A 14,207-nucleotide genomic window follows, 5' to 3' on the forward strand; every position below is an offset into this window, starting at 1 on the left:
TCAGCAGGACTCTGCTCTGCTGTGCTTAGCTCATGTGGATCACCCTGTGGCACCGAGGTCAGTGCTTGGAGTGCTCACTACAGGAACCAAAACCCAGCCAAGAACTCGCCCTGATCCCGGGGTTAGGAACTGGGAGATGCTCTGTAGTGACTTCTCTTTGCTAATCCTGTCCCGTGTGACACTGACCTGCAGCGCTGTGGACGTGTCAGTGCTGATGTCCCCACAAGTTCTGCCCTTCCCTAGAAAAAGACCTCACTGAATCGAAGCTGCTTTCCAGGTACTTCAGAGATCTTGAAAGGGAATGAGATGTTTCACCACTGCCATGGTCCTGCTCCGTGGATGAATTTCAGCATGGTCATTGTTCAGCAATGGTTCTTTACATGTACAGCAACTTAAAACACCCCAATTGGTTTTCCAGCTTTTTATGAGAAGTTAGAAAAACAGGAGTGATCCTTCCTGGAAGCCAACGAGAGCTGGAGACCTGGCTTCCACTGCGGGTCGTTTTATTTCACAGTTGGCATTAGCGGCTCATGAGAACACCCCAGAAATCGTGTCCAGCTGGGTCTGTGGAAGCTCAGACTCTGCTGAGGTACATGAAGCTGAAGTGTGTGTAAATACTGATGCAAAAAGCAGCGTCTTGCAAGACAATTTATCTATTTAACAAGTATTGGTACTTTATTTAGATTCAATGTATAAAGCGACTTTGTGCACTTTTCCTACATACAGTATTGGGGGGTTTTATGTTCTTTTGTTATGGATTTTGTGCTGTCTTTTTTTTTTTTTTAATCAGTGAAATTGTTAAGTATTTAATTTATTATTGATGTGCCCAGAGGACTAGTGCAATTTTTATTCAATACAGTTTGTCTGTATTTAATGTCAGGATTTTTTTTTGTAGCATCATTAGGGAACTTTTCAAAACCTGCCTTTTTTCTCCCCCACGATTTTCCTTTCTCCCCCCTCCCTTTTCTATTTTCACTATACAGATCATGAGGCATTCGATGCCTCGTGTTTGAAATATAATCAAACACTTGAGTACATCTTCCAGTTTCTAAAACAAAAATGTTCTCCAGGAAAAAAAAATGCTAAGGAGGCACTTCTCCCTGGTTTCTGTGTTTATTTGATTAGTTTTTTTTGATTGGGGGGTGTGTGCGTGTGTGTGTGCTTAGAACTTTGGAGGGGAGAGTGGGGAAATGTACAGAAAGGTTGTTTTCAGCAGAGTAAATGGCCAACCAGGCTCCAGGGAAGACTAAAAACTGAACACTTCCTCCTTTTCCTTTTTCAAATACAGCTGGATTTTGTGTTGCACAATCTTGTTTGAAATACCTGATGCCAAAACTATTCTCTTTTCATTCCTCCTTTCTCTTCGAAGAGTGCGTATGTTTTCTAGATGACAGTAACTTGGTTGCAACCACAGTTAAGGTGAGGAGATTTGCCTTTGCCTAGAAAGCAACATGCCAGGCGCTGTCGAAACACCAACAGACCCAAAGTCCCAGCCCTGCAGCTTCTGCCATCTTTGGAGTTTTTGAGCTCTGGGTGAATATTCACGTACCTGTCCTCGCTTTTGTTTGACTCCACCCAAACCCTGTCACCAAGTGCCTGGACAGGTAGGCAAGGTTTGAATCTTTGGGATCTGCCACGTGTCTCTGATTCCAAATGGGGTGAGTTGAAGTTGCGGGCAAGTTGCAGTGATACCCTCTGTGTTCCCTCAGCACGTGCCATCCAGGGAAGCCTCAGGTTATTTTAGTATTGCTGTCTCAGGTGGTCACTGCAACGTGAAATTTCTTTGAGCAATCTAGAGGAAAACCCTGGCCTTGGAAGAATTTGTGTCTTTAAAGAAAAAAACTTTGACAAGCTGGGGCTGTGGTCAGCATAAAATAGGTCAGTAGCATCTCAGACCAGTGAAAATGGCCATTATTTATGCAAGAGAAAACCAGGACCTCCGAGAGAAATGCACTGACTCACTCGCTGGTGTCTGCTGCGGAGCTGTGCTCGTGTCCCTGTGCTGCTCAGCTCTCCCTCAGCCCGCTCCTCTCCTCACTGCCCCAGCATTATTGCTTTCAACCAAAGACAAAACAGGCTGAACCGATTAAATGTGACATTAACCCATTGGTTGGCTGATGGCAAAGGTGTGTGTGGTGCGTGGGTGTGAGTGTGGTGCTGTTAACGGAATGGGGGTGTGGGGAGAAGGGACTGAGCAGGAGAAGGGACAGTGGGAGTGCTGAAGAAAAAAGGATTTTATTTTTTTTGAGATTCTGAACTGTAGAGTGCTGTTTCCATAGGAATGGGATTCCCATCAGTCTGCCTGCTCCTTCCTCAGCCTCCTAGGGAATTGGGGTTGGGGTCCATCCCTCCTGAGCTGCACTGTGATAGTGGGGGGACAGGGCAGCTGAATCGTTAGGGGGAGGGAGGTGTGGGGGTAACAGCCAAGATCGTTCCAGGGCACAAGGACCATGTGTGTTTCTGGTGCAGGGGTTGAGATGGCTGAAGCAGGAGTATTTGCTCCACAAACCCATCTCAGCACCTTCCTTGCAGTGTGGGGTGAAGGACCAGGGTTAGTGTGTCTGTCCTTGTGCTCCAACAAGTGACATACTGGGACTGGCCAGGTGCTTGCCTTCAGGCTGTCAGTGGCTCAGTAGACCTGTGTCAGTTGACTTCCATCCATCATGTCCCTCCAGCACCACACGGGTGTCAGTGTGGATTCCCCATCCTGGGAGCCCCATGAATCACAGAAACAGAGTCAGATGAGATGGGCTGGCAGCCTGGAGTGAAAGCCTTTGAGCTGAGAGCTCAGCCAGCCTCTTCCTGGCCAAGGCTCCTGCACTTTCCTATCTAAACAGCACAGAGGAAGAACTTCTTCAGCCCAGGGGGAGCTGGGGGTGTGGTTGGTGACCATGGCCATTACTGGATGGCTGGAGCTGCTCTCCCAGGGCTGTCACTCGCTGTAAATACGCTCGAACCTCTTGCCCTCCTTCCCTCGCCTGCTTTCAGTACCACTGGCACTGGTTTTTAATTCTCCCTTTCCCCGCACAGCCTGTGCTGACTGTAACCTGGAACCAGATATTCTGTATGTTATTATCTTTGTACAATTTTAAAACTATGACTGTGGTGTCTGCCTTTTTTTCCCCCCCTTCCCTTCTCTTCTATTGTCTCTTGAAACACTGTTAATAAAAATCTAGATAAACTCCTTCCCTCCTCCTCCTTTGGCTTCATTTATTGATGTCAGGTTTCTTCCCTTCTTGCCTGTGTTAACTGGATCTGGACAACCCTCCTCTTTTAACTGATTTTCCTTCTCCTCTGCACCCCACAGCTTGAATCTGATGGGAGCGAATAGACTGGAAATGCCACACAAACACTCTGCATGTTTATTTCGTCTTGTGATGATGTGATTTCAGGGTGCTTGGGAAGAAGGTTGGGGTAAAGGTGACAGGCTCAGATCACCCCCTGCCCAACCCACCCATTCAGGTTTCTTCAGAGTCCCCGAGTCAGTTACAGCTCGATGGCTGTCCTGTAAAAGGAGCCCTTGCACCAGGTGAAAACATCCATCTGCTGCACGTGGACCACGCTGTCCCACAGCTCAGTGCAGTCCTTCCCCCTCGGTTCCTCTCGTGCTGTGTGTCTGTGGCAGAAAAATAAAAGAAGAAGAAGCAGCAAGACTGTCCTGGCCTCGTGATTTCTGTTGTACTTGGCATGGAAAAGAAATGCAGGAAAACAAAATTGCGGGATAACCTGTGTTTTCCCTGGAGGGACACACAGAGCCCAGTTAATGAATCGGGGCAGGTTTGTGAACTCGGTGAAGGAGTTAAATCAGAGCGACGCTGTGAAATCAGGAGCATTGCAGTCACTTAGGAGAGCTGCTTGGTCTTACAGTGCATTTCTGAGCACATAAGAGCCTGGGAGACACGAGTTTTGCTCCCCGCCTGTTGCAGACGCCCACTGCCACCACTTTATTTTACCACCTTTCTGTCTCCTGTCAAAACAGAGGATAAATTCCACTGAAGACTGAAATGCAGTTACAGAAACCCAGATCTCCAAAAGACTGGCCTCTTTCTTCAGTTCATGAGGATTAAATGCTTCAATATCTTCCAAAATCTGGGACTAATACTTTAGTACAACAGTAGGATTCTTGTAATTAGAATTATAAATGGAGTAATATATATATTGGAGTAAAATATATATATATAAATGGACTAATCATGTATATATTACTTATTCTGTGCAGAACAAGTATTTTACCAGGATGCAGGAGGATCAGTGATCTCACTGCACATGGATATATTGGTGATTTCACCAGCCTGGTGAAATAATGAATTACCTGCTGGTAATTGATGCTGTTACCTCCTGGCAGGAGGGAATAGTAATTCTCTGTCCCACCACCTAAAAGTGCCACTTTGACACTGTCCCACTGGTGTCAAACCTAAATCAGGGTCAAAGAGGAGAAGTAGCAGCTCTTACCTGGTCTCTACACCAGAACTCGGCCAGTTCAGCACTTACCTGTTGCTGCCAGGTAGGCTTCACAATCCAACAGCAACAGGAATAAACCCTGGAGAGATGAGTCTTTATTGTCCTCATAGGAAACCGCCTGTTCCCTGTGTGCTGTGGAAGTGGATGAGGGTGGGGTGGAGGGTTTTTTGTTTTGGTTTGGGTTTTCTTTAGTTCTTCCATACAGGGGGTGCATTTCAGTGCATTTTATTTAGGGAAGTGGGGAGGACTGGGTGCTGGGGGAGTGGGTGGCAGTGCCAGGAAGATGGGGTGATGCACACAGGGAATGGATGGCAGCGTGGGTCATGGAGGGTTGTCACTGGTGGGAGGGGACAGTGGGCAAACAGGCTGCGAGGCAGAAGTCGCTGTAGCATGAGGCACAAAACATTTCCTGAGCGTTGCTGTGCCTGAAAATCAACAGGTCCTGATCCAAACCTGCCTGACGAGAGGCTCGTGGTAGAAGCCGTTGCCACCTGCATGTGGATAATGCTGAAGACTATTTTTCTCAAGACCTTTTGGGCTGGACACGTGTCATATACTGAAAAGAGACAATTCTGACATCCCAGTGTGCTCACCCTGAGCTGGGGTGGAAGGGGACACCACGTCCACAGGGGGACCTGTCCTGCGAGCTGGTGTCAAAGGAGCAGCTGGAGAAAAGCTGCTTGGAGGATGATGCCTCCAGGGTAGGGAGCTGGACGTGCTCAGACTGTTCTCTCCAGCCCAGTTTGTGACACAATATGGAGTTACACTGGATCCTGCTATCGACTTGGCTTTGTGGAACCAACTTTTTGTATCAGCTTTTGTCTTCCCTCTGCAGCTCAGAGCAGCTGGGGACAAACCCTCTCAGTGACTCTTCAGGACACGTCTTCTGTCAGACAAAGGGCACAGGAGCTCTGTATGAAAGACTAAAGGTAGCAGCGCCTGTGGAGGTGAATACCTGGGATCTTATCTTTTCCCCTGTGGCTACGTGGGTTCATCACCAGGTAAAAATGAGCTCAGTAGCTCCAAAATTGTCCTAGAACATCAAGCAGCAAACACAGAAGCAGAGATATCGTTAATGGGATGCGGGTACCTAATTATCTCTAGAATTGCAGCACAAATCTGAAACCATTCCTGCATCAGGGGAGATTCTATCGCTGAACCACTGCGGGGACACCTGAACTCTCTGCCTTCACTCGTGGTTTGAACAAGGCTTTGAGTCACCCATCACGGAGAATTGTTATTATCTGATAGTGCCCTTCACCAGGCTGTTTTGTTCCAGTGCAGGTGGACTGTTGTACCTGCCACCACAAGCTCTCAAAAGTCTCCCTGCCAGAAGAGAAGCCAGACAACTGATGAATTTCCTCATCTCTGTTGCTGGCCCAACACGGTCTCCAATGAACGACCGTCGAGCTCTGTGTCCTGGCTGCGTGACGCTCTGCGGCTGCACAAGTGACACAATGAGAGACCTTTGCATTTCACAGCACTCAGCTTCCACAATAGCTCTTTCCTTCAAGTCTTGAAAGTCTATATCCCTCTCCCATAGTGAACGCCACACCCTTTTGCTCTTCCAGTCTTATGCTCCATCCAACCAGCAGCCACCCCCTGCCCACTTGCACACCTCGCTGCTCCCTCCTGCCTTGTGACACCCCTTGCTCTTCTGGGTCTGCACATGTGTGAACAGAAGCACACACCCCTGATAACAGACCCCTGTCCTGTACTGCCACATCCCTCTTGTTCCAAATCTGACCATGCCACAAGACATTGTCCCTTGGTCCTTGGTCCTGCACTCCTCTGTCCCAAAACTGGCTCCTCTGGGAAATTATATGACATGATGCAGAATTCTGCAGTGATTTTTTTGTGTGTGCATTAGGACCAAGATAAAGATTCTTTCATCAATTTCCTGTTAGCTAAGTTCTAGCCTGTCCCATTTAGTCCCAGTAGTAACAAGTCTGGGAGAGGAGCTTTCTTTTGAGAGCAAGGTGTACGTGCACACACACACACACACAGAGCTGTGTGTTCACCTAAGGCATCGTAATCTTTCAGCAACGACTGCAGGGCACTCACCTGAGTTCTGCATTCCCAGATGTTCTGCTTAGCAGTCTAATTCCTTTTCTTCTTGTCCTCAGTGCTTTTTTTTTCTTCCTGGTATCCTTCCTCAACAGGGTCAGTCAGAATACAGCACTGCATAAAATCACTCTTGTCAGTCAGCAAAGTTGTTGTATTTCCCGGTGCAGAAGACCCAGAGAAAAGGCTGAATCACCTCTGCAACGGAGCCCACGTGTCCCTGTCACTGTAACTTGGCTGCTGTGTGACAGCACAATTCATTTGGCTTTGGTCCACATCTCTGTGAATTAAATTCTCCCTGTGAATGAAAAAAAAAAGGAAATCAAGCAAAAAAGTGAGACTTTCAGAAGCATCTTGGTGCTTGGCTCCAATGATGTCAGCAGCAAACTGAAGACCGTGATGATCCCACCTCCGTGTCTGCAACCAAAACTCTCTCATGATTTGGCCCTACGTGTTTAGGCTTCTGCAGTAAGGGCTGGACATCCTGAAAAAAGACTTTTCCAGAGCCAACAATTAGAAATGAGACAGTAACAAACACAAATATCAGCTGAGGGCAAAACAAAGTCAAACTAAACCCCCAGTAACAGTCTGGATTCAGAGCATTTTATTATTTAAAAAAGTTACAAAACAAAGCTCATTGATTTCTTGTTAACTCTTGTTTTTTTGCAGAAAGTCATAAACAAGAGTATGACAGAGTAAAATGCTCCTGTGCAAACACCATCATCATCAAAAATAGAAGTGTTATTTTATGTACACATAAATTACTGTCAAATATTAACATTAAAACATCTCTGTTTATAAATGCACTGCAACAAAAACGCAGCATTGTTTTAACCTCCTAAGGAAACCAGACGCTTCCTCTGTGACATACAAAAGTGATAATAAGTGATTAAGTCTTCTCTTTTCTGTAAGACAGTCGCGTTTGAAATAATCTGGATTAAGTCTAAAAGCATCTCAGCAGCAGCATCCTGTGCATTGCCCTCAAAATGCAAAGGTTAAGGAGAGAGAGGTGATCAGAGCCAGCTCCTGTTGTGACACGCTCTGTCATCCCCAGGACAACCCTGGCTGATAGGAGCACAGGCTCCTCGGCTCCCGTTGGAAATCCTTCCTCCCACTAACAGCCAGGCTGGCTGTTCTCTCAAGCACGTTTGTGAAATGTCGACGGGCCTGTCTGAAGCCACAGGCTGATTTCCTCACAAGGCTTTCAAAGTTAAAAGCTATGAATAGGCTTTTATGAGAACTCGATGACTGTTCAGAGAGTAGAAGTACAATTCTCCCCTCCCCAGGTACTCATTAGGAACAAAAGAACATTGCATGATGCCTGAATCCAGGACACACAGATGATTTAATAACCAACTTGTAATAGCTGGAGGAGGATTGCCAAGCTCAGCACTGTGCCGTTGAGGCGCTCACGGATCGTGGATGCAGAACATTCCTGTTTGCAATCTTTCTTGACAGCACCTGAGGATTAGGGGAGTTTCAAGTCTCCCACTTCTCCTTGCACACAAACACATCCTCAGCTATTCTGTTCCCCTTCCAAAGAGCTGTCCTTCATGTATCTGAATCCATTAAGCACCACATCTGGGCAGAGCTCTGGCATTTCCACCTTGCTGGAGAGTGGGTGAAGACGCAGGTCACTGTTGGTGTCCATGGCAATAGTCACTCGAGAAGGGTGAGTATGAGCAGAATCATCACCTTTTCCAGCTTCTTCTTGCACAACTCGGTAGTTTTCTAGGCTCAGGCTCACGCTGGGGATGGTGGGAGTGTGAGCTACTTTCAATGTCTTCTTTGACCTGAACTTTTGGTAGCAGAAGAGGAGAGACAAGACTAATGTATCTATAAGCAGTTCAAACATTTCAACTACAGACAACACTGAGGATCCAAACCAGAGACTCCATTGGCTTCCCATGCTGGACAGAAGCAGATTCTCCTGTGGAAAGAATCAAAGGGTTGTGTTTATCAAACACAGCAGAGCTCTGGGAACATGAAATCACTGCAGATTGCCAGCAGGTCAGTTAGCTACTCGCCATTCGGGGAGTAATTTTGTGTGACTGTGTAAAATGGGAAATTTTTGAGTCTCTCCATTAAGAAGAATAATTCCATTCCAATTTGGGGGCTGTAAATAATCCTCCCTCCAGCCACACACAGCACACTCTAACTAAGGACAGGTAACAAGGTTTTGAGCTGAAGTGGGGCAACCTACCGAGAGTAAAGGAGACTCGTTCACAGACTGGTAGTTCAGTTGCTGGTAGAAGATGGTCACCTTGGCAATATCCTTCCTGTATTGGAGAAAGGCAGCAGTTAGCAAGGGTGGGATGTCCACATGTCAGTCACTTAGTGGAAGGTACTGCTGGCATTCTGGTCTCAATTTTAGATGCTGACTGCTAGGCAATAGGTTTCACCACTTACTTACTCAAGCTTTCTTCCTGAGGGTGTTTCACATGAGCTTGGCAAGAGGTTACAGGAGTCACTGTCTCACAGTGGTGTGAGGAAAGATGGGAAACTTATTGGACGACCCTGTACCTTTTTCTCTTGCCCTCCCTTGCTGGTCTAACAGCTCCAAATTCTGCAAGGATGAAGAGTTAATCTGTAGTTTTAATAAGAACACCTTCTCACAGTGACTCACCTGTTGCTGGTGGAGTTGTATCCATTCTGATGCCTTAGAGCCTGGCGGATCCAGTCCTGCAGCAGAGTATATGTATGTTATTGGCAACCCTGTCTCCTGAGGTTGGGTATGCTTAATAATTTGGAAAGGCAGATTTCATAAGTAATAAAATGGCTATTGCAAATAATAAAAAGGATGTAATTGATTGCTTTATGATGCATAGTGAGAACTATCAAGCAGTAGCTACATTTGCCAGAATAGCAAGTAAATACACACTGGTACTTTGTGTACAGTATTCTGTGTTTTAAATTCTGCCTTTAATGCCCACCCTATCAAATAATTTCCTCTTTTAAAATGTAACGATTGTATTTACATCTACATGATGACCTATTTCACATGAATTAACTACCCAGTCATACCACCTGAATGCCCATTTAAAATGAGACCATGTGAAATGGCAAGGGGTCAGCTACTGACTCAGAGAATTTCCACTGCAGCCCTGCAGCAGCTCATCAACATTAATAAGTGAGTTGTTCCACCACAACACCCACTGGAAGCAGAAAGTCATTAACACCATTTTGTAGGTGGGAACTAAAGCAGTGAGGTGAATTGCTTAAGGTCACGAGGAAGTCTGGATTAGAATTGGAACTGAATGTACCTCTCTAGCATCTTAGTCTGGCATCTCACCTACAGGGGCATCCCCTTGGGCTCAGGTTTTGGACCAGTTTGCTTTATTTGCCTCTTCCATTGCTGCTGCCTGAGTCATTGTTTTCAGCCTTAACTTTAATGTTCCAACAGCCACAGTAAAGAGAGGATCCCCTCTAAACACAGCAGTTGTCTGTATGGACTACCTGAGACTTTGGTGATGGCCACTTAGCTGTCCCAGCAGACACCTTGTACAGTGATTCCCTGGTAAGATAAAAATGGAGATTATGATCACTATGACTCCTGGCATTTAAAAGTGAATACATGAAAGACTTTAACAAGGCTAACTACTTTAACAAGGCTAACTACTTGCCCAAAGCAGAAGTTCTGGGGGCAGTTCTTGAGAACTTTGGAAAAAGCTGTGTAAGTCAGTTTAAAAACTAAAACCAGAGGTTGCCTGAAAACTGTTCAGGTCAGGAGGAAAACCAGAATGGTTTCAAGATCCTGACAGCTTTTCTTTGACTGCATTCAAAACCAAAATATTTTATATTTTGCTATAAAATGACATTCAAACTTTCCATTTTGAAATTGACCTACAATAAAAAAGGTGAACCAAGAAAAGCAATATAGATTGAAAAATGACACAAACAATTTGGTTTGGGCTTAATAAAACATTTCAGTGTGATTAAAAAATTTCCCCTCTCTGCTGTCATGCACACATAAAGTTCTTATTTAATAATTTGTCTAATGCTGTCATCTTTTTCCTTTCCCAGTATTGGGGTTCAAACACCAAATGGAAATCTCTGGTTCAGAAAAAGCCAAAATTCAGCCATCCAGCTGGTCCATAATTTTTACACTAAGTTGCCTACATTGCCATTAGTGTAATTTTCCTCTGCAAGCTGCCATTTCTTGTGCTCTATTTTTGTGACCTACCGGCAAGGCTTGGGGCACTGGTCAAAACAATTCAGGTGATGATTTCTGAGCCTGTTGTACAGCTGGTAAAAGCAGTGACCTGGTGAAAGAAATGGGAGGAACACGCTCAGATACCTCCTCAGGAAATGGAAGGCTACCAAAACCTCTGCCCTCACTTGGCCTTCCCAAGAGTACAGCACTCTCTCAAAGACCCTGTTTTGTCTCACTCTCACTTTGGAATGGTTCCAGATGGCCGAGCTAATTACCCATGTGCAATGCAGGTGACTTCCCTGTAAGGACCTGCTGAGGATAGGCCAAATAAAAAGCCAAGATAAGTTAGTCAAAGCTTTGTCTTACACCAGCACTGCCACCAATATTGGTAACATGAAAGAGCTTGACCCTCTGTTAATGTCCTTAATAAAGGGATGCTTGATAGCATCAAGATTTTTTAATGTCTAACTTGATACCCATGGAAACACACAGAAAGGTGTCTGCCATCGGGCTGGATTCACTGATGCAAGGAAACAGTCTAAGCAGGAAACAGGCACAAAGTAGAAGGGCAGTAATCTAAGGAGTCACGTAACCAGTGCCTGTTGTAGGAAGGTGTTCCCTTCCGACATGAACCAGATAGCAATCTTTTGGTCTTACCCCATGCAGGCTTCTTATTGTAGTCACAGTATTCAGCACCAGGAGGCAGTGGGTAGTAGTAATAGCCACAGCCACATTTCCGAACCATTATGTGCTGAAAGCAGGACTGCAAACAAGCCTGGAAAATAAAGAAAGCATAAAAGATTGGATAAGCTAGAAATTCTCCAGTGCCCACATTCTCCATCTGTAGCACCCAGCTCCCAGCTCCTAGGAGACAACATACAGATTTTGTTGCTGCAAAAAGACACCAGCCATTACTAGAACATGATGATGCAAAAGGTTTTCTCTTTTCATTCCTTGGTTTTACCTCTGAAAACAGGACTGTGAGGTAGAATTTTCCCCAGCTTCCTTTTTCATTATGCCCAGTAACATCTCAATTAAACAGCCCAAACACCTAGAGCCATGAGCAACTGTTTACACAAATAAAGACCTGATGGCCCAAGAATATCCTAATAGAACAGTCCAGCTGCCTGGACTGACTCACTGCCCGATCTCTCTTGTGTTGCAAGGAGGGAAGAGCCCCACAGTCTGGGACTGAGTATCACCCACTCAGTAAAACACTTCCCAAGTTATAACACCTTGTTTGTGAGCTTCTTTTCAGAGCGGCATGAATCTCTCTTGTTTCTCCAGCAATGATTTGTAAAAGCTCTCTGGAGAGTAAGGTGTGACTTGTCTACTATTCATCCACTTGGAATAAGCTGGGGCCCCAGCCAGCTACTCTGACAATACCTGCAGGGTGTAGGAGTTATTGTACAGGAGTTTAACGTTCACATCACTGCCATCAGTCGTGCATTTCCCATAATTGCCACCCAGGCGATTCACCTCATCCTGTGGACACAGAAAAGAGGCCTGAGTGATTAGGAGCTTTAATTGGACCTAGGCATCACCATCTAAACTTCACTGGATAGAGCATCATATAAAGGACAGGAAGTGTAGTAATATATGTGAGCAGCTGTGCTATACCTTGCTAATAAAACATAGAGTAACAGGGCAAAGGTAGGAGAGTGCACGTGGTCAGTCGCTATGGTTCAGCTGACAAGCAGTAACTCATCATGTCACAGTAACTAAATCACTTTTGAATGTTTGTCCTCATCCTAATACACACATGCAGCCCCCTGTGTAGAGCTGGAATGAGATATAAGATGTGTAAGAACCTCAGTGTAAAACAAATCAGGCCCCAATGTACTGAGGACCAAAAGGCCACTTGCACATTTGGAATAATTTTGTTTTACCCACGGGAACCTGTGCACAGTGAAGAGAGAAAAAAGGACTTGCAAAAATATCTGTGCACAGTCAAGAAGTGAACACAAGAGTCCCACAAGTCCTTTGTGTGAGTCAGTCAGAGTGTTCAGCTCCTCAGGACTTTCTGCAATCAGAAGGAGAAGAAACAATGCTCTTGAGCAAGTGGCTAACCTGCTGAATGCCTATGGTAGTTGCAATGCCTGGTCTGATGTCAAAGCCTTCATGCTCAAGGAATGGTGTCTGATTGTGGTTGTGTATCATCACTTTCACACCTGCTACTGTAGACAAGAGTGGGATGTGATCCTTCTGCTCTGCTCTCAGGATAAGGGAAAGTCCTGTAAACCAAAGAAAAGGGAAGCATATAACAACTTATTTTGAGCCAAAATAGCAACACCACCACGTCTTGAGTTCTCAACACTGACCAAATTGGTGTCTTAGCTCACAGAAGAGCCATTCTTTTTCCTTAGAGACCTGGTGAGTGGTCAGGTAGCAATTGCTCAGATTATTCCAAAACTGTAATAATATTCTGCTTGAAATTGAAAATAATATTCTGCTTGCTTGAAGTTAGGATATGGCTGATATGGCTATCACACACATTTGGCTAGTGAAGCAAGCAAATACAGTATCCAGTTTGTGCCACCAGACTAGAAGAGAGGTCTATATGTCAGTAAATCATGTATAGAAGACATATATTTTATCCATAGCCAAATTATATTAACTTTACCTCTTCTTCTCACCTTTTGCTCAATAACATACCGTAAGGAACTCCTGGTTTTGTTGCTGTCCAAAAAGGGTCCGTTCCCTTGCTGTTAAAAGTATAGCAGCTTCCAAAGACTGGGTGGTGAAAGTGAACATAGTCACTGAAATCAAGAGAGATTTTGATGGCTTTTAATTGCAAGTGTAGCACTGTGTATGTGCAGGAGTGCTTATGGGAAAGACTTGTTAACTCACTGCAGACAAGTACAAAAATCAGGTGCACAGGGATTCGCTGCTCACCCGAGGTTACAGCCAGAGTGGCAAACTCAGGAGTCAAATTCAAAGTTCTGACTTGCTTTTCCTTCCACCAAATAGACTCAATTTTTCCCTGCTTGTTCCAAGAACCAGGCAGGCTGAAGTTCTATGCTCTAATCAATAGGAGAAACACCAATTCTGTGCTCTAATCAACAGGAGAAACAGAGTCTCTCTTTCTCTGTTTTCTTTAAAATTATACCACTTATTATGATAATAATATGACTTCCCTGGCCAAGTCAGCCCCCACATTCCACCAGTTTGTAAGAGTTCTTAAGAGGAGTTGGATGAACTCACGTACTAAAGTGACAGTGCTCACCACAAGTGCACAGATGGAGATCTATCACATGAAAGCACCTTCTGGTTTCTACGCTAAGTGCAGGAGAACATAACAGTCAGTTGCCTCCAGGAAAAATAGCACAAGACCTTATCTTGTAAAATGATCTACAACAAACTTTGTACACCCCTTTCCTCTTTGCTGGAAGTGCTCAGAAAAACACTTAAATTTGCCTTCTGCTTGGATCCATTGGATATCTGAGGATTCCTCTCATGCAGATAGACATTCATCATTTATCATTCAATACGGTCAATGCATCTTTGTTCCAGCAAAGGTTTAATTCCT

The 14,207-nt window shown here is 45.0% G+C and overlaps 1 protein-coding gene across 1 annotated transcript in view; it reads right to left on the reverse strand.

The window, feature by feature from the left end:
* Positions 1-8,041: 8,041 nt before the first annotated feature.
* The window catches only part of LOC104532281 (amiloride-sensitive sodium channel subunit alpha), a 9,805-nt gene continuing 3,639 nt past the window's right edge, over positions 8,042-14,207 (reverse strand). Inside the window, exons 4-12 of the mRNA XM_010177451.1 lie at positions 13,334-13,437; positions 12,749-12,912; positions 12,065-12,163; positions 11,336-11,453; positions 10,709-10,787; positions 9,982-10,039; positions 9,152-9,207; positions 8,729-8,804; positions 8,042-8,455 (exon numbers count right to left, since the gene is read on the reverse strand). Of these exons, the coding sequence (XP_010175753.1) occupies positions 8,042-8,455; positions 8,729-8,804; positions 9,152-9,207; positions 9,982-10,039; positions 10,709-10,787; positions 11,336-11,453; positions 12,065-12,163; positions 12,749-12,912; positions 13,334-13,437 (1,168 nt within the window). The remainder of the gene's footprint in view (positions 8,456-8,728; positions 8,805-9,151; positions 9,208-9,981; positions 10,040-10,708; positions 10,788-11,335; positions 11,454-12,064; positions 12,164-12,748; positions 12,913-13,333; positions 13,438-14,207) is intronic.

This window comes from Antrostomus carolinensis, unplaced genomic scaffold (assembly GCF_000700745.2).
Source record: "Antrostomus carolinensis isolate BGI_N321 unplaced genomic scaffold, ASM70074v2 scaffold23861, whole genome shotgun sequence".
In the NCBI taxonomy this organism is placed as follows: Eukaryota; Metazoa; Chordata; class Aves; order Caprimulgiformes; family Caprimulgidae; genus Antrostomus; species Antrostomus carolinensis.